The sequence below is a fragment of the Hippoglossus stenolepis genome, chromosome 2 (genome assembly GCF_022539355.2).
Source record: "Hippoglossus stenolepis isolate QCI-W04-F060 chromosome 2, HSTE1.2, whole genome shotgun sequence".
NCBI classification, from domain to species: domain Eukaryota; kingdom Metazoa; phylum Chordata; class Actinopteri; order Pleuronectiformes; family Pleuronectidae; genus Hippoglossus; species Hippoglossus stenolepis.
This window is the reverse complement of record NC_061484.1, coordinates 31,513,082-31,540,360: the sequence shown is the minus strand read 5'-3', so window position 1 is coordinate 31,540,360 and position 27,279 is coordinate 31,513,082. Positions and strand designations below refer to the sequence as shown.

The window sequence follows — 27,279 nt, the reverse complement described above, 5'->3', positions numbered from 1 at the left end:
AGACACAAAGCTGTCGAGGAGAAACTGGACTGATGGCCCATCAGGATGACGATTGATTGATCGATTATGGGTCACAGATACAGAAAAGACTACGAACGCCTGTTTATAAAGAAACAGTTTTTTTGGTTTCCTCTGAGATTCAGTGATTGGTTGATGATTGAGTTGTGATGACAGTAAATACATCAATCAATCAATAAACCAATAAAATTATCTGAGTAACCATATACAATCAAAAAATCCCTGTTTTCTAAATGAACATTTTAATGGTTTCATGTTTGTTTTTTTACCAGTTGAAAGGAAATAATGTATAAATGATTGATTCCATGTTTTCCATTTTCCTCATGAGACTTTGGATTAAATAGCCGACGAGACTCTGCAGATTATTTATATCTGTGACGTCCCCGGCTGGTTTTTGAGCTGCCCTTTGTCCAGCACCATTTTGTTTTTTTGGTTACCAGAAGTAACCATATTTGGAGGAGCGGGGGGGTGGAGCCTGATTGAGAGGCCGATGACACTGCACCCATTGGATGGTAAGACGAGGCAAATGTTTTTCTTTAGCATCATTCAGACACAAGGCAAGAACACAAAATAGACCAATCAAATTAAAAAAACAGGTTAAGACAGTAAAATCCATTTAAAAGACATGAAAATAGTTAAGAATATAAAAAGCTATAAATTGAACTTATGAGAACGCTGCAGGACACATCGTTTTCAGCCCTGATTTGAATGATCAGGGCTTCAGGTACTCGTTTGTTCCACAGCTCTGAGCATAGAATCTGAATGCTGCTTCATCCTGCTTTGTTCTGATCCTGTGAACATTGAGTAAACCTGGTAACGAACAAGTAACTCAGAGATGACCATTCTTTGTCCTCTGGAGCCGCGTTCGCACGTGGAACACAGGAGACATTCAGGCTAAAAATTATGTTTGACGAATCAGTCACCATTTACTTCAATTGTATTGGATTTGGCTGCAACGCTGTTTACCCCTGAAACTCCTAGTTGTGTTTCTAAGTGTTTTGTGGACTCAACACTAAACCCCCCCCTCCATCATAGTGGTGAGAAGATAATGAGTACAATTAATTTGAATGTATTGTGAACTATCCCTTTAATGCAGCAAGCTTGGAACGATACACAACCATTAAAAAACCACAGTAATGCCAGAAACATCACAAAGACTTCAATTTTCCAAGGTCCAAAAGAAACTGAAGTGAAAAAATGAAGGAGCTGGCGACTAAAACAAAGATGGTTTCACAGCCGTGTTCTCCTCCAATCAACAGGAAGCATGTCACATGACGGCTCTGCAGCACTTCAGTCACGCAGGTTTGATCCCCTTATTACAGACACATGGAAACAGGATTCAAAGCCTGTTCTTTTATTTTACTCTTCAAACAATAGAAATTATTACAAAAAAACGTTATTCTTTCAGTAGCAAAAGCAAAGTCTTTGTATACAAAGACCATGCACGTGTATCCCGCCTCCAGTAACGCATGTAAAATACAACACACGACCCTGGAAAACATACAAACTACACGCTATCAACAGACAAATGTATAAAACCTTCAAACTGAGGCACAAAATTCCCCAAATCCGAACGGATAAAAATAAACTATTCTTTCAAGAACACTTTGGGTGTTTATGAAAATAGAAATATCTTCAGTTTACAAAGCTGCCAACTCGGAACCGATAAATTAAAAGAAATAACTGAAGGCTCTTGACGATTAAGTTAATAAATCAAATATACATAATGATTAATCCAAAATTATTTACACATCTATACAAAAACATTCTCCATGAATAATCTTTCCTATCGGCAGCGACATATGTGAATGAAAGTGATGGTGCACATGAAGCGTTGAGAGAAAACCCAAACCCTGTTTCCTGTAACTTTCTGTAAAGTTTCTGATTGGTTAGTTAAACGATAAACTCCGCCCTGCTGACGCTCTGTGACTGCAGCTGCCTGTTGTCCTGTTTGTTGGTCCAGAGTTTTGAGCCTGTTGGCAGATTGGGGGGGCATTCCTCCCAGTCGACCAGCAAGTACGCTGGTGGCGCCCTGGGGAACCTTCCCTTCTGCAGCCTCTTGTCCACCTTGTCATTGCCTGATTGGCTCCCGGTGTCTGACTTCCTGATCTTGGCGTTGACGGAGTTCTGGTCCTTGTGGAGGTGGTGATGATGGAGCAGGAGGAGGTGCTGATGGTGGTTTGGTGGGTTTTTCTCAATGAGGTTCTTGATGTGGTTGAGCTGGTCGCGGGCGGCGCTGACGCTGTTGTGGAGGGCGTTGTTTTCCTCCGCTGTGGCTGCCAAAGATGACGAGGCCTGGGTGCTGACCGCAGTGTGGACGCTCTGCTTCCTCCGCCTTTTCAAGCACCATTGCAACATCGAAGCAACCGACAACACCCAGATGGCGATCGCCACGGAGACCAGCAAGGGCACCAGGAGGTCTGGTGCGTGGAGAGAGGAGTGGACGTTGAGTTAAAGACTATTTCTGTTAGAATTTCCAAATTTAAGACTGAATTTCACTCTGATTCATCAGAGACACTTCATAAAAATGTTTTTGAAGCTCACCGTTGCGGCTGCGGCTCTGTCGTCGCTGCACGCGGACCTCGGCGATGGCGCCGATGATGCTGCTGTTGGCGTTCCTCTTGCTGACCAGATCCATGATCCTGTCGGTGATCTCCTTGACGAATGTCGTTCCTCCGCTCTGGTTGTCTGGCGACTGAAACATTTGGCAGAAAAACAACATCATGGAAGTTTCATTAACTCCTCTTAACACTTTGGTTTTCTTCAGATAAACCATGTGTTTTATTCTTCTGGCTGTTGGAAACTTTGCTAAATTCTTATTTCAGTTACTCGTTGTTGCAGCAAGAGAATTGTTTTGTTCAAAAACTTTTCTCTTTTCACTTCTTTTAAAACCTAAGAATTCTTAATGCTTTCCCATTTTGCAATTCCAGACTTTTGGTAAATGTTTAATCACCAATTAATCAATCAAACTTTATTAAGCAATTGACAAAATGTAAAAAATGTATTAAGTGTGTAATAACCAATGCACTCATACAAAGTAAATGATGATGAAACAATAAAATGTAAATAAAACAAGACAGAATAAATAATAAGAATGAAATAATAAAATACCACCAAAAATAAACAGTATATAAAAAATAAAATAAATACATAAATATAAATATATCATAATAAATAAAACAAGTGTAAATTATAAAACACTTCATGAAAGCCAGACTGAAGTTTACATTTAAAAATATCAGTTCCATCGTCTCGGAGCGTAACGGATGAAAACAGCATCACCTCTGGGGAACTGCTAAAAGAGAAGAACCAGAGGATCTGACTGACTGGTTCATAAACAGTCAGTCAGGCCGAGTAGGGCTTTATAAACCAATTAAAGGATTTTAGAATCAATATACGAAAATGAACAGGCAACCAGTGTTGGGACTTAGGTGTAATGTAATTTACTGCGAGATTTCTTCTCTTGGTCTTAATGTAGTTTCTCTCTCTTTGAACCAACCAGCAAACTCACATTTATGACCTGGAAGCTTAGAGCTGTAATGTTTTATCTATTGTTATGAATCTATTGTATCAAAAAGGAGTCTGGGGTGTAAGTGGATATCAAACTGGGATTATGATCATTTGGATCCGTTTCAGACGGGGGTCGTGACTTACGATGGCAACATGGATCTCGTTGCTGGTGCTGAGCGAGGGCTCGCAGGTCATAGAGATGGGAGAGTCCGACGATAGGTTCTGGACAACGTAGAGGGTCCTGAGCTCTCGGCAAATCCGCTCCACCGTCACACCCTGTGGACGCGCCACCAGAGGAATAACATGAGCAACTATAACATGAAGGTATCAAACGTTTGCTGCCCAGTGCAGCATGATGGCCTTCTGACCTGACTGACCTTTGCCATGACGTCCTTGTTGAAGGAGAAGGTGACGTTGGTGCAGCTGCTCTCTGGGCGACACCTGGCTGTGGGCAGGGCCCGGTAGGCGGGGCTCCAGCACTCCCCCTGGCTGTGGCAGGGCTGGACAAAGCAGCGCTCGTCCGGGACGGCGATGCAGGTCTGACCGGCCGGACACTCTGAGCCGTGAGTCGGACCCTGGAAGCTACAAAGTTTCGGTCCGCACCAAAGCTGCGTGAGACAAAAGTCAGCAGCTGTAAAACTCCAACTATCTATATAATTAATGCTTTAACTGACATTGGAGCGTCCAATGAGAGAGCTGCCATAACCAGCTTTGGATTTCACATGATAGTTAGTAGCGAGTGTCGTCTGTAACAGACTTTCTCTCGGCACTCGTTTGATGTGTTTAAACAAAATATTTTTCTTCTTTTTAATATTTGGTCTCTGGTATCGAATCCAACTCAACCACTGACGTCCTGAAACAGACTTGGCGGCGATCCGGATAATTTGGCAGTTCCTTCATCAGAAGAGGAAATTCTCCTTGTTCTTCAAGCTTCTCACGATCGGATGGAGCCAATGTTTTATTTTTATTATTTCAAGAAGTGGGAGGAAACAAAAACATCTTCATTGATCCATTTTATCTCCCACTGACGATTTACAGAACCAATGGAATCAAAAAATAAAACTCATGGGACTTGGTGTGTGAGCTTTAAAAACCAGACTTAAAGACGTTAAATCTCAGCTCTACCTCAGAGCAGGTGATTCTCCCCTTGTGGCAGTGGCAGGTGTTGCAGTCTTCATCCCATCTGCTTCCATCCAGAGCCACCAGCCCACCGACCACACAGGACCCCCCCATCACTGAAAAACAAATCATCACTGCTGAGGTGAGAACCGTGGCTCAACATTTTCATACGTCTGATCAGGTTTATTTTATTATTGATTCATATATAAGATATAATATCATATGTGTTTATATATTAATAAGAGTGATTTGTTGCAGATTGAATTTAAAAGATTTTCTAGTCTTCTGACAAATCGCTGCAGAAGCTAAATGAGTTTTTTTACGTTGCTGTTCTCGGGCGACCTGTGTCGTTAGTGCAGAGCGGAGGTTTCTACCTTCCTGGCAGTGGGGACCGCTGCTCCCTGGTGGACAAATGCAGCGGTAACCGTTGATTTCATCCACGCAGGCGTAGCCGAGGCCGCAGGGTGACGACTGGCACTCGTTGACGTCTGAAAGAGACGAGTTCTGACTTGTTGTTGTTTTCAGTGTAAATGAATGTTCAGGAAGTTGGAGAACCTGTTGTTGATCTCACCAAAATAAAACAGATGAATCTGAGTCAAATGATGATTATTGTCATCATCACTTAATCTGATGATTCATCAATTTAGAGTTTCGATTTGAAAATGTCCGTCACTCTTTTCTAGAATCCAAGGTTTTCTATTAATGAGGATAGGCTAGCAGTTTCCCTTTACTTCCAGTGTTTGTGCTAAGCTAGGCTAACCACATCCTGTCTGGACACAGATGAAACAGGAACGAGGATTTAACAATATTTTTGTCGCCCTCTGTGTGCAAGCCCGAATCCATGCACCCTGACATAAGTCAAGACGGGTTTAAGCCTGGCTCAAAGGCACTGAGGCAGAAAGGGAGAGAAAAGTAAAGAAAAATGAAGAATGAGAGAAAGAACAAGCTGATGAAACAGACGGTGGGAGAAAGAAAAAGTGCAACAGATGAGTTGAGGGATTGAGGGGAAGACTCACTGATCCTGCAGTCTGGGCCGGTGAACCCTGCAGCACATTCACATCGATACCAGTTGTCTCCGTCCACACACGTCCCACTGTTGTAACTACAGAACGACACAGACACACACTGAGTCTACACACTGTGATCACACAACATACACAAATGGAAACTAAACATCTGAGTCTGAATACTCACGTCAAATCTTCATTTTAAATACAGACAGAAAAACCCACTGATGTTTTTCAAAGATACAAACAGTTTGTGTCTGAGCAAGAGGAGGAAGAGGAAGAACAGAGGAGCAAGAGGAGGAAATAGAGCAAGAGGAAGAAGAAGAGGAGGAGCAAAAGGAGGAGGAGGAGGAGAAAATAGAGGAAGAGGGGGTTGAGGCCAAAGAAGATTCAATTCCAGATTAAAAATGTATTTTCCAATATCTGAGACGTGAATCTTCTGAATCGTAACAAGTAAAAACATATTAAAATAAAGTTCCTCCTTTAACATCAGAGTGAATTTAAACATGTGACCTGAGCTCCACTCTGTAAAAACACTGACTTTGTTCAGTTAAACAGAGGAAGTGTTTTTTAATGGAACATCCAGAGTAAGGAACAGTTCATACGTGTGTTTGTATGTTTCTGGACGTCTGTGTCTAATTGAACTCACCAGGGATGAGCACTGCAGTCATTGGCATCTGGAAAGTAAAGACAGATGTTAGACTGATTTTGTCTTTTAGCTCCACTTATGTTCCGTTAAGTTCCACCTGTACATCTACTGAGCAAACTTTACATTTCATGGTCACCAGAGGATGAATCAGGATTGTTTTTAGTGGAGCCTCAAGTAGCTTTAACAAACTGGAAAGTGCCAGAGAGAAGCTGGAAAACATCGACATGTGTGATAAGATCAAAGTCAGTGCGGTACGCTGCTGCTAAATGCACATAATTGCGCATTGTGTTTACATGCGTGTTTATTTACATAGAAATGTGCAAGTTGTGCAGAGTTTACACTCACACACAAACACACACATGCTCTGGACCAGCCCCGCCCACAATCACACACAGTGAAACACACAGTGAAGCTGGATCAGATAGGAGAGAGCACATTAAAGTCGTGGGCGCCACGGAGCGCTTGCAAAAAACCCAAAAGGGAACGTTAACATTTGCATGATGAGTTTTCTGTCGCTCATTTGCAGGTCACGTCACGTTAATGATGTCACTGTGTGTTAACCTGTCAGAGTGGAAATCCCCTTTTCCAGTTTGAGCAGCGAGAAGCTGATCAGCTCAGAAGGAGAAAGGGGGAGCGGAGGAATCAATCAAATATCAACTCTAACTTTTTACATTAATTGAATTACTCCATCTCAGGAGAAACACTGTAATGATCTATAACGTTAAACATGTCTAAAACAACGAGACCTGTTTTACTTCTTTAGTTCTCTTACATCATATTTTAGTGTAAAGCTGTAAAAATTGTGACAAGAGTAGTTTCTAATCTCCCAAAGCTTCACACGAGACAAGGAAATCTGAAAGCATGTTTTTCACTCATTCCTGCAGCTCCACATTAAAAACCTCAACAATCCCCTGAATGAGCTCTGAGGTGTTTAATAAAAAGAGTGGTGGGTCGGTGTTGTGCAGTGACTCACTGTGGCTGCAGGTGGCGCCCTCCCAGCCTTCCTTACAGACACAGTTAAAGACGTCTCCGTCCACCACGCAGGTGCCTCCGTTCTCACAGGGACGTGACAGGCAGCTGCTGTTCTTTGCTGGAGACGAACACGACGTCAGTCACCAAGCTAACACAAAAACACGTGAAAAAAAAGAATGTCATTCTTACCGATGTTACACGTGTTTCCGTCCCAGCCGACAGCACAAACACACCTGAAGGCGTCGCCTTCATCGTGACAAGTTCCTCCGTTGTTACAGGTCGACTCGTCACACTGACGTTCTCCTGGAAGTCGAGAAGGTTCATTACTAACCTGTATATAAACTGTATATACAACCTGTATACATAATGTATATAAACTGTATATACAACCTGTATATATAATGTATATAAACGGTATAAACAACCTGTATACATAATGTATATAAACTGTATATACAACCTGTATATATAATGTATATAAACTGTATGTAAACTGTATATCACCTGTCTATAAATTGTAAACATTAAATATATTTTAAAGACCTGTATAAACCCATAAATGACCGATATATAAAACTATATTGAACATGTATAAACCTGTTTATAAGCTTTAAATGAAAATGGATAGAAACTACCTATAACCCTAAATATAACTATATTTAAGTGATTATTAACTGTATATAAAATAGTTAAACCAGCTGCAGCAGCTAAAACAGATGATTCACTATTAATCATCTAATGATTTTAAATATAAGAAATCAGAAGAACCAAAGCACGACTTTAAATTAAATACTAGAATACATTTTACTGCTCAGTATTATTCATTATTATTATTATTATTATTACAATGTTAGCCTCTAACCCTAACTCTGTTTTTTTAACTGAAATAAAATGATGTAAATTTTTTTCTGTTTGAAAAGAAGGAGGAGTTAAAAATCATCAGTTAGAAATGAATCATCAGAAAATTAGAAAATTCTGGAGTGACTCGATATAGGTGTATGGGCGGGACTTACTTGAGTGACAGGTCTTTCCCTTCCAGCCGTTGTGACAGTGGCAGTAGAAGTCGTTGACGAGGTCCCGACAGACGCCGGCGTTGTGACAGGGATCTGAGCTGCAGTCGTCCACGTCTGCACCAACGACACAAAACATGTCAGCGACTCGTGTCCGTTTCTACCGCCGCCGCTCACCATGACGAGTGACTCACCGTGTCGGCAGGTGGCGCCGTCCCAGCCTTCAGCACAGACACACTGATAACGACTGATCTGATCCATACAGGTGCCTCCATTCAGACAGGGGGCGCCCTCACAGTCATTAATGTCTGAGACGGACGTAAAGAGAAAATTAGCATTTGTAGTTTTTAGTCAATTTTAGTCCGAATGGTCTAAAATTTAGACCATTCGGGGAAAGTAAAGAACTAAAAAAAGTATTTTCTTCATGGACTCACTCTCATGACAGTACGTGCCCGTGAAGCCGCCCTCACACTCGCAGCTGAACTGTCCGCCGACGTGGCTCCGACACCGCCCGTGTGGGCCGCACACGTTGGACAAAATCAAACGCACCCCACTCGGTGTGCTGTTGGACGCCACTGCCACAGTGCAGCTGTCAATCACTGAGGAAGAGGAGGAGATAAAGGAAGATTTCAAAAGTTAAAAACATCACAGAAAATAAATAATCTAAGAACAGATTCATGGCACCGACGAGCAGCAAATATCCACATAAAAGTAGTTTCTTCTTTAATTCACTTTTTATCAATGAATAAAAAATCTTCTGACGATCGATAACCTCGTCATCGCAGATACAAAAAGCTGAAAAACCTAATTTGAGATTTGATGAAAAAACATTGATGATACATGATGAAGATGTTACTGATGATACATGATGAAGATGTTACTGATGATACATGATGAAGAACCAAGAGCAGAGATCACATTAGTTCCAGCTGCTCTGGTTGTTCCACACAGGTTTGACTTTAAGGTTCTCCTCCTCACACACAAGGTTCTGAATGGACCCAGTTACACAGCTGCCTCTCTAGAGAACTATGTTCCCTCTAGAACATCTGCAGCAAATCAGAGGTTCCAACAAACCAAAGAATATCTGAGATGCTACAACTACAAGTTGTGAATCAGAGAAGCTTGTTCAGTAAACGACTTTAAAACATTTCTCTTTACTTCAGACTTTAAGTAGATCTCACACTTACACTCCTGCACTTATTATTTTCTTTCTTTTCTGTTTTTATGCATTTTTTAGTTAATTTCTTTTTCTCTTGTTTCCCTTTTCTTTTAAATGTAATTTTAACATGTTTTTATTTGTATCTATATTGTTTGTAAAGCTGCATTTCTTGTATAAAAGGTGCTATACAAATAAAGTTTATTATTATTATCAACAGCAGCAGATCCTGTAGAAGCTTAGATAAAAGTGAGTGTTTTATAATTAACATTAGATCTTAGACATGCGGCCAGAGGCTCTGGCCGCATGTTTTCATACAACTTCACGTCCCCTAAATCCATCCCATCCCTATGGTCCTGTCAAACCCACAGGTCCTCATCACGTCACCACAACAAACAACACGTGAATCTGTCCAATCTCCGTCCCCTCCCTCAGTCCTCACAGCCTATCACAAAGCAACACCACCTGAAACTGGCTTTGCTCAACACTCGCTCACTCAACAATAAAAGCCTCATTCTAAATGAATTCATAACGGACAGCAAGCTGGATTTCCTCTGCCTCACTGAAACATGGCATAAACCCCTGGACTATTTCTCACTGAACCCGGCCGCTCCCACAGGATCCACAAACATTGATAAACCTCGTCTTGAGGGGCGGGGAGGTGGTGTTGCTGCTGTTTACAGGAAGGACATTAAAACAACCACCGTTTCCATTCCTGCCGCTCATTCCTTTGAACATCTTGCCTTCAAACTCTCTGGTTCCCCCCCTTTGGTCACTGCTGTTATCTACTGCCCCCCAAGCCAAACCCCTCCTTCTCTCTGACTTCTCTGATTTGCTGACCCGGCTATGTGCCATCTCACCTTCCGTTCTCCTCCTAGGTGATTTTAACATCCACATTGATAACACTGACTGTAAATATGCCACAGAATTTCTGGAACTGCTACATTGCTTCAACTTCACGCAACATATCAATTTCCCCACTCACAGCCGTGGTCACATCCTGGATTTGTCTGCCTCCCTCACATTAAATCATGGATGCAAATCAACTTCCTCAAACTAAACTGACAAATCGGATATGATCATCATCGGCCCCAAATCCCTCAGTAAAACCAGTCACAGCTTCTGCCTCTCCATCGACAACTCCACTCTCCCTCCCCACACATCCGTTACCTCGGAGTGTTGTTTGACAGCAGCCTCTGCTTTGAACACCACGTTAACCAAATCACCAGAACTGCCTTTCTCCACCTAAAAAACATAGCCCGTCTCCGCCCATCACCCTCCTCCTCTGCTGCTGAAACTTTGATCCACGCTTTTCATCACCTCCAGAATCGACTATTGCAACAGTATTCTCTAAGGCACATCATCCAAAGTCTTAAATAAACTACAGCACATCCAGAGCTCTGCTGCTCGCCTGCTCACCCACTCCCGCTCCTGTGATCACATCGCCCCTGTTCTCCACAATCTCCACTGGCTCCATGTCCCACATCCCATACAGAGTCCTTCTCCTCACCCACAAAGGCCTCCATAACAGGCCCCCTCCTACCTCCCCGACCTGCTCCACCACCACACTCCATCCCATTGGCTCCGCTCCTCTGATGCTGACCTCCTGTACCATCCACTCAGGACCAAGCACCGGACCTGGGGGGACAGAGCCTTCTCCGGAGCGGCCCCCTCCCTCTGGAACTCTCTCCCCAAACACATCTGAGACTGCACCAATCTCACAATGTTCAAATCACAAAACTCACCTTCACAGAACTGCTTTTAATGTGTGATGTATGTTGTGTGCTTTATGTTTTTAGTGTGTAGCTTTTATATGTTAATTTTAACATTCGTAAAGTGTCTGAGTATTTTGAAAAGCGCTCTATAAATAAAATGTATTATAATTAGGGCCCGAGCACCGACGGTGGGAGGCCCTATTGTATTTCGAAGGATGTGTATTTCCCTTTTGGGGCTTTTTCAGGGCCTAGACATGCTCAAATTGTTACCAAAGTTTGCAGGGAATTCAAAACCCCAAAAAGTAATTGTATGCTGGAGTAATTTGAAATGGGCGTGGAAAAATGGCTCAACAGCGCCATCTAAGGAAAAGCCCCTCAGTTAGCTTTCACCGATCTTCACAAAAATCGTAGCCCAGGTGTATCGTGACCAGACAAACAAAAAAGTCAGAGGTGCAATTGGAAAAAAGCAACAGGAAGCCCGCCATTTTGACTTTAGTGGCCATATTGGCCATTTTCCACATTTTTACTTTGATGTACTTGTCCCAGGGCTTTCATCAGATCAACTTCATATGGAGATGCGTGTCATCACAACAAGATGGAGATGAAAACTACCTCAAAGATCGATTTTTTGTCAAACGGTGTGACCGTGGCGTGGCGTCAAAGTTTGATTACACGCCATCAAAACACGAGGTTCTGTATCTTGGACATACGTGGTCCAATCGAGTCCAAACTAGACATGCTGATGTCAGTCATGGCAGAAACAGTCATAGAATCACTTATTTTTCAGGAAAACAATAGGGATTTATTTATAACTCCTCTGTGCATTGTTCCATCAGCATCAAACCTCATTCACACATTCACAGTCCCACCCTGATCAGATCCATGTGTCAATATTGACTCGTCGTCAAAGCCCCCCCTGCTGGCTACAGGAAGTTTTATACTTTAATGCACTGCTCCTGGCTGCTTTACAATATACAGCTCAAATGAGCTGAGTCAAGTCATAGGACCATGGTCAGAATTGTGACATTTCCTCAAACTTTCCTCAAATTTTTTTGGGGACGGACAGACGGACAGATTTTATTTTAATTTTTTTTTTTATTAAAAAAATTTAAATCTGTCCGTCTGTCCGTCCCAAAAAAATAAATAAATACGGACAGACAGACGGACGACTTTCGTACTTTTAGTTACTTTTTAGTTACTTTGGTACTTTTAGTTACTTTGGTACTTTTAGTTACTTTTTAGTTACTTTTGTACTTTTAGTTACTTTGGTACTTTTAGTTACTTTTTAGTTACTTTGGTACTTTTAGTTACTTTTGTACTTTTAGTTACTTTTTAGTTACTTTGGTACTTTTAGTTACTTTTTAGTTACTTTGGTACTTTTAGTTACTTTTAGTTACTTTGGTACTTTTAGTTACTTTTAGTTACTTTTATATTAGTTACTTTTGTACATTTATTTAAATAAAATAAAATCTGTCCGTCTGTCCGTCCAAAAAAAAAAATACAACAAATAAAATCCGTCCGTCTGTCCGTCCAAAAAATAAAAAATAGACGGATAAAAATTTAAAATAAATCATCCTTGTCCATCAAAAAAATACAAATACAGACGAATGAAAATAAATTAAAAATTAAATCTGTCCGTCCCAAAAAAGTTACTTTTGTACTTTTAGTTACTTTGGTACTTTTAGTTACTTTTAGTTACTTTGGTACTTTTAGTTACTTTTTAGTTACTTTTGTATTTTTAGTTACTTTTGTACTTTAATTTTTTTAATTTAAAAAAAAATAAATAAATAAAATCTGTCCGTCTGTCCGTCCAAAATAAAAAAATACGGACAGACAGACGGATGAAAAAAAATTTAAAAAATAAAATCTGTCCGTCTGTCCATCCCCGAAAATAAATAAAAAAAATTAAATCTGTCCGTCCCAAAAAAAAAAAATACGGACAGACAGACGGACGACTTTGGTACTTTTAGTTACTTTTTAGTTACTTTGGTACTTTTAGTTACTTTTTAGTTACTTTTGTACATTTAGTTACTTTTTAGTTACTTTGGTACTTTTAGTTACTTTGGTACTTTTAGTTACTTTTTAGTTACTTTGGTACTTTTAGTTACTTTTTAGTTACTTTGGTACTTTTAGTTACTTTTTAGTTACTTTGGACATTAGTTACTTTTTAGTTACTTTTGTACATTTAGTTACTTTTTAGTTACTTTTGTACATTTAGTTACTTTTTAGTTACTTTGGTACTTTTAGTTACTTTGGTACTTTTAGTTACTTTTTAGTTACTTTTGTACTTTTAGTTACTTTGGTACTTTTAGTTACTTTTTAGTTACTTTTGTATTTTTAGTTACTTTTGTACTTTAATTTTTTTAATTTAAAAAAAAAAAAATAAATAAAATCTGTCCGTCTGTCCGTCCAAAAAAAAAAATACGTCCGTCTTCCGTAAATAAAAATAAATTAAAAATAAAATCTGTCCGTCTGTCCATCCCAAAAAAAAATACAAATACAGACGGACGAAAAAAATTAAAAATAAAATCTGTCCGTCCCAAAAAAAAAAAAAAAATACGGACAGACAGACGGACGAAAAAACATTTAAAAAATAAAATCCGTCCGTCTGTCCGTATTATTATTTTTATTTTTGGACGGACAGACGGACGGATTTTAAAAAAAAATTTTAATTTAATTTAATTGTTTTCGTCCGGACAGACAGACGGACGCTCCATATATTAATATTAGTGCAGGGTCATAGCGCCACCTACTGATCAGTGTGATAATTATGTAATAACATTGTCCAATTGACACAAAATTGCTCACGCTACATCAGAGCTCCTACTTGAACAGATCTATTAGTCTGGCAACAGGAAGTAAGCTTTGTTTTACAACTATGTAATTCTCACCGTGTGATCTGCAATTGATTGCGTGGACCGTAATGTGCAATTAGTAGACAAGGATCGACGTCGCGTGACAGACGCAGGAAGTGAAGCGTTTATCCTTCCCGCAGTGTGCAAAACACATGCAACGCAGAGCCGTGTGCCCGGTCGCCGATCGCTCTCGCCACCAACCGCAACAGGTCCCGAGTTGCACGTGCTCGGGCCCGTTCAGTGCTACAACGTAGCCCTAGTTATAATTATTATTATTATTATTATTCACCAGGTTTGAGACATCACCTGATATGAACAATGATGTTTTCTGTAAAAAGCAGTAAATGATTAATATAAATATATATATTATATATAAATAAATATATATTATATATATAATAAATAATAATAAAATAAAACAAATGATAATCTCATCAGTGAAGTGTGAACCTTTGCAGGGCGTGCTGCGGCAGTGGTCCTTCAGGCGTGAGCAGTTCCTGCCCTCGTAGTCTTCAGGACATTTGCAGACGTAGTCGTTCACCAGGTTGAAACACTGGCCGCCATTTTGACACGGACTATGGAGGCAGTGATCGACGTCCAACTGAGGACAGAGACAAAAGAGAAGATTCAGCTTCAGTCAATAAAACCCTGTTTTACTGTTTCTAGTCTCCGCGGTAACCCACTGCAGATTGACAACACACCTTTAAAACGACGTCAGCGTAACAAGATTTCAAATGACAGCACTGATCATTTCCGGGGTTAGACTGTCACAGAGATGTTGTTAGGAATGACTGAGGTCATGATGAAGCCAGAAAATTGTATTTATAAAGCAGGTTTGACGCAGGTAGATTTGGGTTCTGAATTCAAGCGAGGACGACACACAACTGAACTCAATTAGAGGAACATTCCAGAAAAGAGTTTGTTCTGAAACATTGAAGATGTCCATGGCATGATGTCAGATTTTGACATTTGGCCTTGAAACAGGAAGTTCTTCCAACTTGACTATATCTTGTCCAATCTGCACCAAACTTCACAAAACCAGATGCGGCTCAAATTTGGTCCAAAGACCCTTAAGAGTGTGATGAAGACATCTTGTGAAAAATGGCTTGATAGCACCCCCTAAAAAATGTCAACGAAGCAGCCCTGACATGTATGAAAAACAATATATATCCTTTTCAGACTTACAAAAAAGCCTCTTGGACCTTTACCCTAAAGTGAACAGGAAGTGAGCAATGTTAATGGATAATTTCTGCTTGGGTTAGGGTTAGGGATATGCCTGTGGCCATATCGCCATGAAACAGGAAGTTCCACTAATTCAACTATACGTTGTCCAATCTGCACAAGAATTAACATGTTTGATGACAAGCTCCACCGCTAGTCACCTTCGTATTCTATACGTATATGTACCTATTTATACCTTGTATTCACCTTTCTATTTGTGCTCATGAAGGAGCTCGGCTGCCGAACCGTGTAGAGAACCATTGATGCTTTGGCTCTTATATAGTTTGGGGGCGGTCTATGCTAATGAGGGCCACACTTCTAGCATGTCGACCAATAAGATTCATGATGACGTTGTGCAGTCAGACTCTCAGACTCTCTTAAAACTCAGGGACCAAGGACGGCAGTAAAAAGGTTAAATGACTGACGTGGTCTTTAAGTGTTTCTAAGTCCTTCTAGCACATTAGTATCATGACATTTAAACTTAATAACAGAGGAGACATTATAACCGCTGTCTCTCATTGGTTTGTTAAAACAACGAAGAAAGAAATTAGCTGCAGCTATTTTTACAACTGTACAAATTAAAAGATTTTTTTTCTTTTTTAATTGACAGTAAATTTTACCCTTTTGATCACTAGAGTGGTTTTATTTCACCGTCAGGTCTGCACATCAGTTTCAGTTTATGTTCACCAGGTTACAGAAGTGGGCGGAGCTTAGCAACAGCTCACCTGACAGCGACTTCCAGAGAAACCGGGCGGACACAGGCAGTGGAAGCCATTAACGTCGTTGTGGCAACGGCCGCCGTTGAGGCACGGCCCACTGGTGCACTCGTCCACGTCCTTGTCACAGTGTTCGCCGATGAAACCCGCCAGGCACACACACTTATAACCATTCACCAGGTCCTGAAGGAGGGAGATAGACCTAAAATCAAGAGGTTCCCATTTTGTCCAATCGCAGCTAAATTTTCTACAGATCATCGTAGATTTTAAGGAATCCAACGCAAAACTTTGCAGGAGGCATCTTAAACATTTTATATACACAAGGTGTCGGGGTCTGAGCAGTTTAATGAAGCGCGATATCTCGTCTAGTTAGCGCAAAGCTAATTATGTTGTGAGTTCTAGCGGCTACTTTAAAGGAGTCAGGGTTTATTCAAACATCTCTTAGTAATGTCTGTTTTTCTGAATGTTGAAATAAAACTACAATTTATTTACGTCTTTAATGTTTTTTCAGTTTTACAGTCATACCAAAAGAGATTTGTCCATTTCAAAGACTGTAACTGTCCAATATACATGTGTCCTTTATGTTGGTGTGGTTGACATGTGATACATCCACTAGAGGGCAGCACAGAATCGAGAGTTCTGACATCAACAAACATGTCAATGTTGTGATAGTGAAGTAAAATCACATTCATCCTGTAGTTTCTCCTCAAAAAGTTACACCATTGTTTTAATTTCTTCCTCGTTTCCTTTCATTGTCTCACTTGAACTGGTGGCTACACTGCCCCCCCCCCATGGTCCCCAGTGAAACTGCTTTGTACGTTTCATCCGAGAAGACGCAGTACGAGCAGAAGGCTTCTACATACACGTAGCTAACATTCTGTCAATCGAAGCAGAAACGTTCATGGAGGTTGAAAAGTTTTTCAGGGGATTCAATGGATCTCAAAGGTTTTTAACTGAGCAAACAGATATTTAACGCCACAGTTATTATGGTGTGAACATAAGATATGTCCTTACCATGTGAGGACAGGGATTTAGACTCTGACCCATAAAGATTGAAAATCACACTGTAACTGATCTCGGAGAAACCAGAAATCTGTTTATGTTCCGTTTGCAAATGAGAAATCTTATCTGCTGTTGTCATGGAGATCCTCGCACGCACGACTCAGCATCTGGCATTTGTAGCTCTGTTGGAGAGAAAGCACGTGTGTGTGTGTTGCTGAAAGAAAACAAAGGCTGCTTACCTCGCACGTAGCTCCGTTGTGACACTGGCCGCGGCAATCGTTAACGTCTGCAGAAACAATTCACAACACGTTAAAGAATATCTGCAGGACTTCGGGTTTGAACCTTCACACAAATGAGGGTTGATGTTGTCTCGTAGCGAAGTCTCCGTATCTTTACCGCTGCTCGCAGAGCAGGTAACTCAGTGACGTCGCACGTGCCCGAGATGGTGTAGAGGGTCGACCAATCACATTAGATTAAAAAAGCGTGAATCAATACCTATTGGCTGTAAATAAAAGTGGGAGTGTCCGGGGCTCAGAGAGCTGCATCCCGAGTAAAATCTGCAACAACCAATTAAAGAGCAGCCTCAGGTCCCGTGGTTACCAAAACTATGAGGACCCACATTCACCCTCATTTGACCGACGCCCCACACCAGGAATTAAATGTATTGTATAGCTAACTGATAGCTAACCCTAACAACTTATATAATAGCTGCTAGCGCCCCGTATTAACCAGCCGCTGCTCAATCCAGTGAACTTTCATCTGTCCTGATGAACATGATCCCTCCTGCTCAGACTCATGCATGTTCACATCATAGATTCATTTTTGTTTTGGACCGAAAACTACGATAAAACAACTTTTGTAAACGTATCATTTACAATTAAAGAAAAAGGTTTTGGCATCTCCTCCTCATCCAACTCACTCTGCAGCATCTCACTCACTCATATCGCAGTTCTGGCCCGTCCAACCGAGGACGCACTCGCAGAAGTATCCGCCAATCAGATTCCGACAGGAGTTGGCGTTGACACAGGGGTCGTCGTTGCACTCGTTGGCATCTGATGCAAAAGAACAAAGAATGAGAAGGTTAGAGAAATCGCAGCAGGGTTTACAGAACACGGTTTGTCAGTCTGATTTATACTCGTTCACAGTAAAGCTTCATCAGTGAGAGGAAACAACACACTGGTGGCGTCTGTAAACTTACATGACATTGTTGGATTATGGGAGTTCTACATTATTTAACGAACATGAGGGCGATAAAATCAGCAGCAAATCCAAAATAACCTCCTCAGATTTAAGGCGTTCATAAAAAGTTACATAGACGCATAGACGCTTCCCAAAAAACAACAACAAATTTATCTGCTGATTTCACGACACTGGATCTATGAAATTTTAAAAGCTCTGCTCTCACGAACTGTGACTTCGTTGTGGCATCGAGGTCCCGCCCAATTAGTCGGTAGCTTTCACCATTTAACCAGTCAATGAACAACCAATGTGCCAAAGGTCAGAGGTCACTGCATGTGAAACTAATGTTTGTGGAATTCTCTGGAATAATGAAACGTAAACAGTGTTTATGGGTTCATGTCCTTGGTGACTGTCAAATCTGAAAGCAGCAGAAAACTCCAAAACAAGAACTGGCAGAACAAACTCACAAACAACAGTTACAGACAGAGGAGCATGTGGTTGGTAGTTTGTGGTCAGCAGTAGATTAGCGAGTCGCTCCAGGAAGCAAAGCCTCCAAACCACGGCCATTCCTCCGGGGATCATCTTTGAGATTAGGAACCAACGGTCTCGACAGGCAGCGAAGGACGGAGCACCGAGTTTGACCAGCCACACTGACAATCAGCTGATCAGTCTTTTGGTGAATGAAACTGACGGGAAACTTAAATAAAATGTTTCCTCAACAACTCAAACCTTTAAAAATATAATGTGTGGACTGTGGAGCACTGACCTATGAGGCAGGTCTTTCCCACCCACTGAGGAGGACAGATGCACTTCAAACCATTGACCAGGTCCTGACACGTCCCTCCATGACCACAGGGGTTCACCAGACATTCGTCCACATCTGAGATAGACAGAAAAAAAAGAAGAAAGATCACAGGAAGTTCAACAAAAAGCAGCACAAAGACATTGAGAGATTGTAGAAGGTCGTACTGATGGAGCAGGAGGGTCCGGTCCAGCCGGGGGAACAGCGACACTCAAACCCCTGACTGGTTTCCACACAGCGGCCCGCATTCACACAGGGGTTGGACAGACAGGCGTGGTCGGCTGTGGACACAGACACACAAACACACCGTTTACATCCAAGGTCATAAAGACATCAAAAAGATCTTTGACCCTTTTCACTCCATGTTTGCTTTCTATTTTTCTTTCCTTGTAAAACACCTTGTAACTGTAGAGGACAGGCTGTGTCCTCTCTGTCCAAACAGACAGGTAGAGACAGACAGACAGACAGGCAGATAGATTTTGTCTCTTCACGATCCCCCTTAACATTCAATACTTTTCTCTCCTTCTCATATTAAATTCAATATTTAAATTGTTTATTATTATTTCTAAATTCTACTGTTACTCATTTAAATTTTATTTCAAAACATGACTACAGGGTTGAAATCCCAGGGCAGTGCCTTGCTGGAGGGCACAGTGCCGGCGACCCAGCACCTCACCGCTTTGACAGTTGACCCCGGAGAATCCGTCGGGACAGGAGCAGTGGTATTTATCAGGTCCCGTGTTGCTGCAGGTTCCTTCATTCAAACATGGCTGCCGTGTCCCACACGTGTTCAGATCTGGACGAAGACGACACAGAGACGTTAACAACTATTTATTAACTCTGTTTATTTGTCTTCCTCGTTTTTATATGTCGGTTTGTTAATTAAAATAAAAGCTCTGATATGACGTTTACTTTATTTAAATTTTTTTGAGTATATTTTATAGGCTCCCCCCTTCACAGAAAGAGAGAGAGTGGGGGAGGACATGCAGAAAATGGCCACAGGTTGGAATCGAACCTGGGCCGCTGCGGGTGGTGGGCTTGTCTCATTGGGGCGGCAGCTTTACCAAGTGAGCTATACGCTGCCCCGACATTTACTTTTTATCTGAATTAACAAGGTCAGTTAGAGGTCGTTTGTGTGTGTGTGTGTGCGTGTGTCACATCACACAGCTGTCCTCCATAGTTGGTGTCACACAGACATTGCCAGGGCTCCACACAGCTGCCGTGAACACAGCCGGGGTGAGAGATACACTGATCACAGTAATCACCCTGCCATCCATACAGACACCTGACACACACACACACACACACACACACACACACACACACACACACACACACACACACACACACACACACACACACACACACACACACACACACACACACACACACACACACACACACACACACACACACACACACACACACACACACACACACACACACACGAGGGATGGAGGCAATAAACATCAATTGAAGAATGTCGTCTGTCGTCATTTTCCTTGTTTTAAATTCATCATTGATAAAATGATGGTTTTAGAAAAGAACCACAGAAGATAAAAGAACTACAAATGTAGATGAAAACACTTTGAATAAATAATTAGGAGATAAATTGATAACTTGTCAACTTAAATAAAGTTTTAATTTGAATATATGTTGCTCTGATCAACTTTCCTTCAAATTAAAACCACCTGACATTTATTATTTATAGTTACTATAATATGAGCAGTCATTGGCTCTAAGCTGGAGGTAGGCGTGGCTCTTAATGAACGCAAGTCACGTGACTGTTTACATCAAATCAATTCAAACAAATAACTCAGTTATTTTTGTTGCTTCCACAGAAAATGTATTTAAAAGTTTTTAACAATGAAGTCTGAACTTTATTTAGTGTGAAACAGAAATCTACAAACTCAAACTCGTTAAGTCATTGATACAGTGCATCACCGTAAAAAGGGTTATTCACATTATTTGAAACTGTAAAATATACAGAATATACTGAAAACTAAAAACTAAGTAGAAAGAAAATAATGAAATAATAAATAGGATTAAATAAAACCAGATGTTAGTTCTCACCTGCACTCTCCAGGAACTTTACACGACCCGTGTTCTGTGCTGCAGCCCTGTCGACAGATCGCTGCAGAGCGACAGACCAGCGATTAGAAAACAAAGTGAATTTATTTTGTTTCTGAATCTGTGGTCACTCGAGTGTCAGCGCCATCATTGAATGCACCACTCACCTGTGCTACAGTCCGGACCGGACCAGCCCTCCAGGCACGTCTTGTTTCCGTTGTGGTCACACTCAAAGTGTCCGAAGAAGTCGTCTCGTGGCCGGCAGAACTTGTTGCAGCTGAAGCCGAAGTAGTGCTCGTCGCAGCTGAGGCGGACCTGGAAGCGGAACTGGGCCACAGGGCCGTTATGGTTCAGGTCCTGCCACTGACGGCTCGGGTTGATCATCCCCGAGTGGACGGCCCTCTCGATCGCTGCCCCGCCGACGCCTGCACATACAACAGATTTAGACGAGTCAGACAAGAAACTCTGAGGTGAAGGATCTTCACAACCTGTGACCTGAGGACGACAAGGCCACACTGGAGGACATTTATTGTGAAAGAACTGAAGGCAGGAAGTTGTGTTTACGACCTCGTTCCTAACATTTGAAATTCATGAAGAACAATGATTTTATTCATTAGTGAAGAAAATGAAGATGGACGACATGACGGTTCTTTTAAAGTGAAGCCAAAGCATCTCTATCGCCCCCTAGTGTCTGGCTGCAGTATAGGTCATACCCTCCTCCATGTTAGCAGATGTTTGTTCAAGTGTTTCTGATCAGTTTGGTTTTAATTTGTTATTTGATGATATAAAAACAGGATGAGACATCATGATTGACAGCTGAGGCTGACTCCTGATTGGTCGAGAGCGTGTATGGGCGGGACCTCGATACCCACGATCACTACTGAACAGAAAATTACGTCAGAACCACAAGACGGCAGTGTTCCTATCTGAGATAGTTTAACTTCACTTTTTCCAATGTGAGGAAGTGGAGACGCGTCGTTATTGACAGTCGTTGGTTTCTAGGAGCTTCGAACAGACAAACCAACCTGATGCCACCACAGTTGTTCTCCACACTGGGAAGCAGATGTGTTTGTAATATGTAACTTCTCCACTAGATGTCACTAAATCCTACACACTGCATCTTTCATTCGAATGCTACCTTTATAGTGTAATGTCCCACTGAGAGCTGGAAACTGAATGTTCCGACATCCTGATGATCTGACCAAAATCATTCTTATTGATCATCTTTGTTGACTCGTAGATCAATATGACAAATATCAGGCCAAATCGAGTTTCTGCTGCAATCCACTTCAGACAGTAAAAGTTAAATTGTAACAGCTCACTACTGAAGGTGTAATAGAACCAGTTTCAGCTCTACGACAGTTTCCATCGGTGAAGTGTCAGATTTGATTATTTGCTCAAATATCCTGGACGGAGCCGATCCAGCTTTGTTTACGTTAACGATTTTTCAAACCTGTTAGCTCTGTGTTATTTCCAGCACTTTTTTAATTCTCCATCGCAATGTGAAGTGTCACAGTTTGCTTCCAGGCCAATGCTCATTGGTTTCTGGAGATGCAGCCGAGTTTTCAGCTCTTTCAGTCGAGCTGTTCGTCGGCTGAACAGACGCCGTCACCTCAGCCCAACCACACTTTCCACCCCGCCGGTGAAATACCACAGAGCACCTCAGCATTTTCAAACTGTGGAATATAACAAGCACCAGTGTCCTCACAAACACAGCAGTTCAGCTGTTTGTGTTTGAGTCTCGTCCTCAATGAACGTGATCTAATATTTTATTATTTTAGCTTCTCACTGATTATCAGAAACGTCTCAGCCTGTTTTTACATCAAATAACAAATAACACCAAACTGATCAGAAACACCTGAACAAACATCAGTATGATAATAACGACCTGAAATGACAGAAACATCTTTGACAAACATTTATTTAATGTCTACTTTTTTAGTTTGGTCCATTTCCCATCTGCTAACATGGCGGAAGTCTATGAGCTATACTGCAGCCAGATACCAGGGGGGGGTCGTTTTGGCTTCACTGAGAATAAAACAAGTCCGCCTCAATGTTCGGTCTCAAACTCAAATGAACTGATCCCCCCACTCACACCCCCGCCCCTCTCCACCCTCACTGCCTGGACAAACCACCAAGCTGAGGTCAGTCGACTTCACACCGGGCCAATAATGGTTCCCTGTGGGACGCCAAATACAGCACCAAGCAAACACTCCCGATACGATCGCCTCGCTGACCGCCCACCACACACACACACACACACACACACACACACACACACACACACACACACACACACACACACACACACACACACACACACACACACACACACACACACACACACACACACACACACACACACACACAGTTCACTACCAGTTTTCTGAATGGACGACACAAATACACCTCCCCAGCTGGAGGAGTAACGTCCTGTTTCCGAGCCTCAGGCAGAAAGTTTGACATCTTGTTTTTTATCCACTTTTATAACCTTTGTTATTAAATACTGTGTTTATGTTCCTGTATCTGTTGTAAGTTCAACCATTTTTATATTCAAATTTATTCTAATCTTATATACCAATGGATATACTGTTGCCCTATTATATTATATACACTATTATATATGCATATATATATATATATACATTTTGCTTTTTAGTATGGTTGAGTTTGTGGCGATAATACATACATTTATTTAATATGAATATTTAACATCGGGTTTTTAAACATCATGGTTTATTTTTTCATTTTCTATTTTGTTCTTATTTGACTTTTGTAATTCCTCTTAACTTTCTCTTTAGTCATAAAAATTAAATCTGATGTTAACCTTTCATCCCAGTTTTTGTTTAAACTGAACATGGAGCTGTTCACACTGAGGCCACAGAGAGGTCAGGTCCAAGGTCACGTTTGTCTCAGCAGGAAACTAAACACAGCGGAGTGAAAGAGGGATGAAGAAGATGATGATGATGATGATGATACTCACCGCTAGAGGACGAGTCGTTGTTGAAGTCCAAAGCTTCCACTATCAACGTGTATGACCTCTGCACAACACAAACACACATAATTAACGACTTATTTTAGAATCTCTCTCTCTAACATTCACACTATCCACAGGAACAAGACCCAAAAATAAAGAGCAGTGTGTGTGTGTGTGTGTGTGTGTGTGTGTGTGTGTGTGTGTGTGTGTGTGTGTGTGTGTGTGTGTGTGTGTGTGTGTGTGTCCTACTTTTGTGAGGACCTTCATAATGTTAAAATTTCAACCCAACATAACCCAACATGTCATAAACACACACACAGAGTTATATAATAATATATAATTATATATAAGACGATCAACGCCAAATGTCACTTCCACCAACATGGAGGAGAATGACCTTAAATTACAAAAAACTTCTTTGACAAACATTTATTTAACGTCTACTTTTATATTTTAGTTTGGTCCCATCTGCTAACATGGAGGAACTATTGTGTTTCTCTACAATATTTAAGTTTTCGACCTCGACACATAAAGGCCACATCATGAACGTGACCCCAGTGAAGCGAGAGAGGACATTTCTGACACAAAGCTGTTGACCAATCACAACAGAGTGGAGCAGCTGGCCAATCAAAGAGGAGCTGCAGCAATGGACAGTCTGAGGAAAGTTTTCTGAACATTAGGGCATGAAAACATTTTACAGTCTCTAATTAAGACTTTCAGTATGAGCGGAATATGTCTCCATTAATAATTATCAATATCACTCTGCAGGTAGACAGGTCTGTCTGTCTCTACCTGTCTGTGTGGACAGAGAGGACACAGCTTGTCCTCTGCACTAAAGGCTGGAACCACAGTTGCATTTATTAAAATAACAGATGTTGGATTGTTCTCTGGTTGTTTCTGCAGCGTAACGTGGATCAAACACACAAATAACTTTCTCATTGAACCAGTGTCCACCCCCCAATCCCAGGCCTTCATCCTCTCCACTGTCCCACCACTGTACATGGTAGATAGATTAACACTTGATGACACTCAAAGCTTTACAGTACAGTTTGCTGACATCCACACACACATTCATACAGTGCAACTATGGGCAGCACTTTTTATTTTCTACGAGGGGCCATTCGGGGTTCAGCATCTTGACACTTCGCCATATAGATGGGAACGCTGGGATCGAACCACCGACCACAGCCACTAGTGTCCCATAGTAACCTGCTTATATAAAACATCAGTGACTCAGGGAGGTGGAGAGAGGAGAGAGAGAGAGAGAGAGAGAGAGAGAGAGAGAGGGAGGGAGGAGGAGAGAGAGAGGAGAAAGAAAAAAATGTTTATGTGATGAATACTGAAGAAGAGATGACGAAGGAACGAGTGGTGACGAGCTGCAGAACTTCAAACAGCTGCAATAAAGACGACTGACGTTTGATTGGCTGCTGCTTGTTCACACAACTTCAGCCTGAAGCCCCGCCCATCACCACGCTGAAAGGTCACTATAAGTAACTACAACAATTCAAACACAGAAGAAGAAACAGGAAATCAACCACGTTGACCCCTGACCCCGATCCAGAAACCACGACCACTTTAGCAGCGTCCACTGAAACTACAGATTTGCAACTTTCTACAAACTCCCAAATATTAAAGATTAAAAGGTGTAATAATAATTAAATACATTAATTTAATTCTAATTTCATTAGTTTATTCATGAATCAGAACCACACAAACTAATTTAACTAATAAACCAGGTTCTTACATGAACAACCAGCTCATCACTCAGCATCAACACATTTGTGGTGAAGTTCAACAACTCGTCTCTGCTACACACTGATCAAATTCACCCACAGCAACAGCTCATCATTCCAACACTGTTCAGATAGAAACAGCCAGGATCTCACGTCACCGTACTGCGCCACCTACAGTCGAAGACTGCCAGTAGGGAAACAACCCTGCAAACGTTTAGACTCACCGGCCACGCAAAGCTGAACGACAACATGATCCTGGACTTGTCACTCTTGGTGTTGGGCAATGAAAAGCTATTCCCACCGAGCACGGGCGTGGAGGCGATGCCGAAGCTGCAGGGCCCCGAGGACACCTTCAGCTGGAACTCCTTCAGACACACCCGGAAGAAGGTGTCACATTCGTCCACCGTGCAACGCTCCTCCTTCACGTCCGGGGCTCCATCGCAGCAGGCGCCGCTCTGCAGGCGCCCGTTTACATTCTGCATCGACAGAATATGAAGCTCAAAGCGTCCAGAAGCTGAAGAGACCTGCAGAGAGGGTCGACAGGTGAGTGACCAGCAGGGGGCGCAACATCAACACCATTCAATTAGGACTGAGTATTTATATCTGAGTAGTACAAACAATAACACACAGATATACACATTAATACACAGTAACACAGTAACAAAACTACTCAGGATGATGTGATGTGATCCCAGCATGGAAGCTAAATTAAGCTAAATTAAACTGAGCTAAGATAAGATGAGATAAGATGAGATAAGATAAGATAAGATGAGATAAGATAAGCTAAGCTAAGATAAGATGAGATAAGATAAGATAAGCTTAGCTCTCATGGTGATAAGTATTAACTTGAACTGAACTTCAGGTTTGAAGGAATTGAAACTGATTTCTACCAATTAACTAAATAATCTAAATATAAGAAGAACATGGCACATTCAGGCATTTCATTTGAATCATTATGGTTTAGGTTGTAACTTGTTTTTGAGAATGTATAAGTTTACCTTTCAAAGGAAATTGTAAACACGCACAGAGAAACAACACATTTATAGATAAATGTTTTACTATTATATATATATATTTCAGATATTATATATATATATATATATATATATTATGGATATATATATACATGTATATATATATATATTTCAGATATTAACCCAGGATCAATCAGGGAAACGTTAACATGTATCTGCTCATCACTCCAGGAGTGAACATGTGGCACAGCGGAGTGAGTGGTACCTGGACCCCTGCACAGAGCAGCAGCAGGCGGAGCAGCAGGAGGACCGAGCTCCGGGTCCGGGACATGCCGGCGGGGAGCTGCTGCAGGCGGTTGAAGCTTTAGTGGATGTCGTTGTGAGCCTTGTGTCTGGGTTCGAACCCCTCGAGATAAAACGAGGAACAGCTTCAGGATCCGAAAAGTGATCCAGAACAAACTGATCCACGAACCCGGGGATCTTTGTCTCTTTGTCGCTTCTCTCTCCGACACACGCAGCCCGCTGAGGCCGAGTGACAGCAGCTGGATCCCGGGCAGCAGTTTGAGCTCGACCCGGTGGAGCCGGGTAATATCC

General features: G+C 41.6%; 2 protein-coding genes across 2 annotated transcripts in view; both read right to left on the bottom strand.

The window, feature by feature from the left end:
• The window catches only part of LOC118117875 (B-cell receptor CD22-like), a 620,655-nt gene that overhangs the window by 568,490 nt on the left and 24,886 nt on the right, over window positions 1–27,279 (bottom strand). The window lies entirely within an intron of this gene.
• On the bottom strand, window positions 1,110–27,016 carry LOC118124900 (protein jagged-1a). The gene is made up of 26 exons (XM_047342313.1): window positions 26,951–27,016; window positions 25,936–26,235; window positions 23,985–24,042; window positions 21,169–21,411; window positions 21,005–21,065; window positions 20,090–20,216; window positions 19,608–19,758; window positions 19,099–19,212; window positions 18,896–19,009; window positions 17,889–18,002; window positions 17,190–17,236; window positions 15,958–16,131; window positions 14,462–14,612; window positions 8,720–8,884; window positions 8,480–8,593; window positions 8,289–8,402; window positions 7,465–7,578; window positions 7,277–7,393; window positions 6,304–6,331; window positions 5,664–5,749; window positions 5,022–5,135; window positions 4,654–4,763; window positions 3,906–4,136; window positions 3,673–3,804; window positions 2,563–2,713; window positions 1,110–2,438 (listed from the first exon to the last, which is right to left on the bottom strand). Exons 1-26 carry the CDS (start codon window positions 27,014–27,016, stop codon window positions 1,912–1,914), a joined length of 3,723 nt encoding a protein of 1,240 aa, XP_047198269.1. The 3' UTR covers window positions 1,110–1,911.

What these genes read in the sequence shown, in the direction of transcription:
- LOC118124900 (XM_047342313.1), bottom strand. Translation starts at nt 27,016, where the DNA reads ATGTCCCGGACCCGGAGCTCGGTCCTCCTGCTGCTCCGCCTGCTGCTG. An exon ending in CGGACCCTCCTGCTCCATCA is followed by an intron (nt 19,010 to 19,098) that starts GTACGACCTTCT and finishes TGTCTATCTCAG; the next exon opens with ATGTGGACGAATGTCTGGTG. An exon ending in CGGTCCCCACTGCCAGGAAG is followed by an intron (nt 4,764 to 5,021) that starts GTAGAAACCTCC and finishes TTTGTTTTTCAG; the next exon opens with TGATGGGGGGGTCCTGTGTG.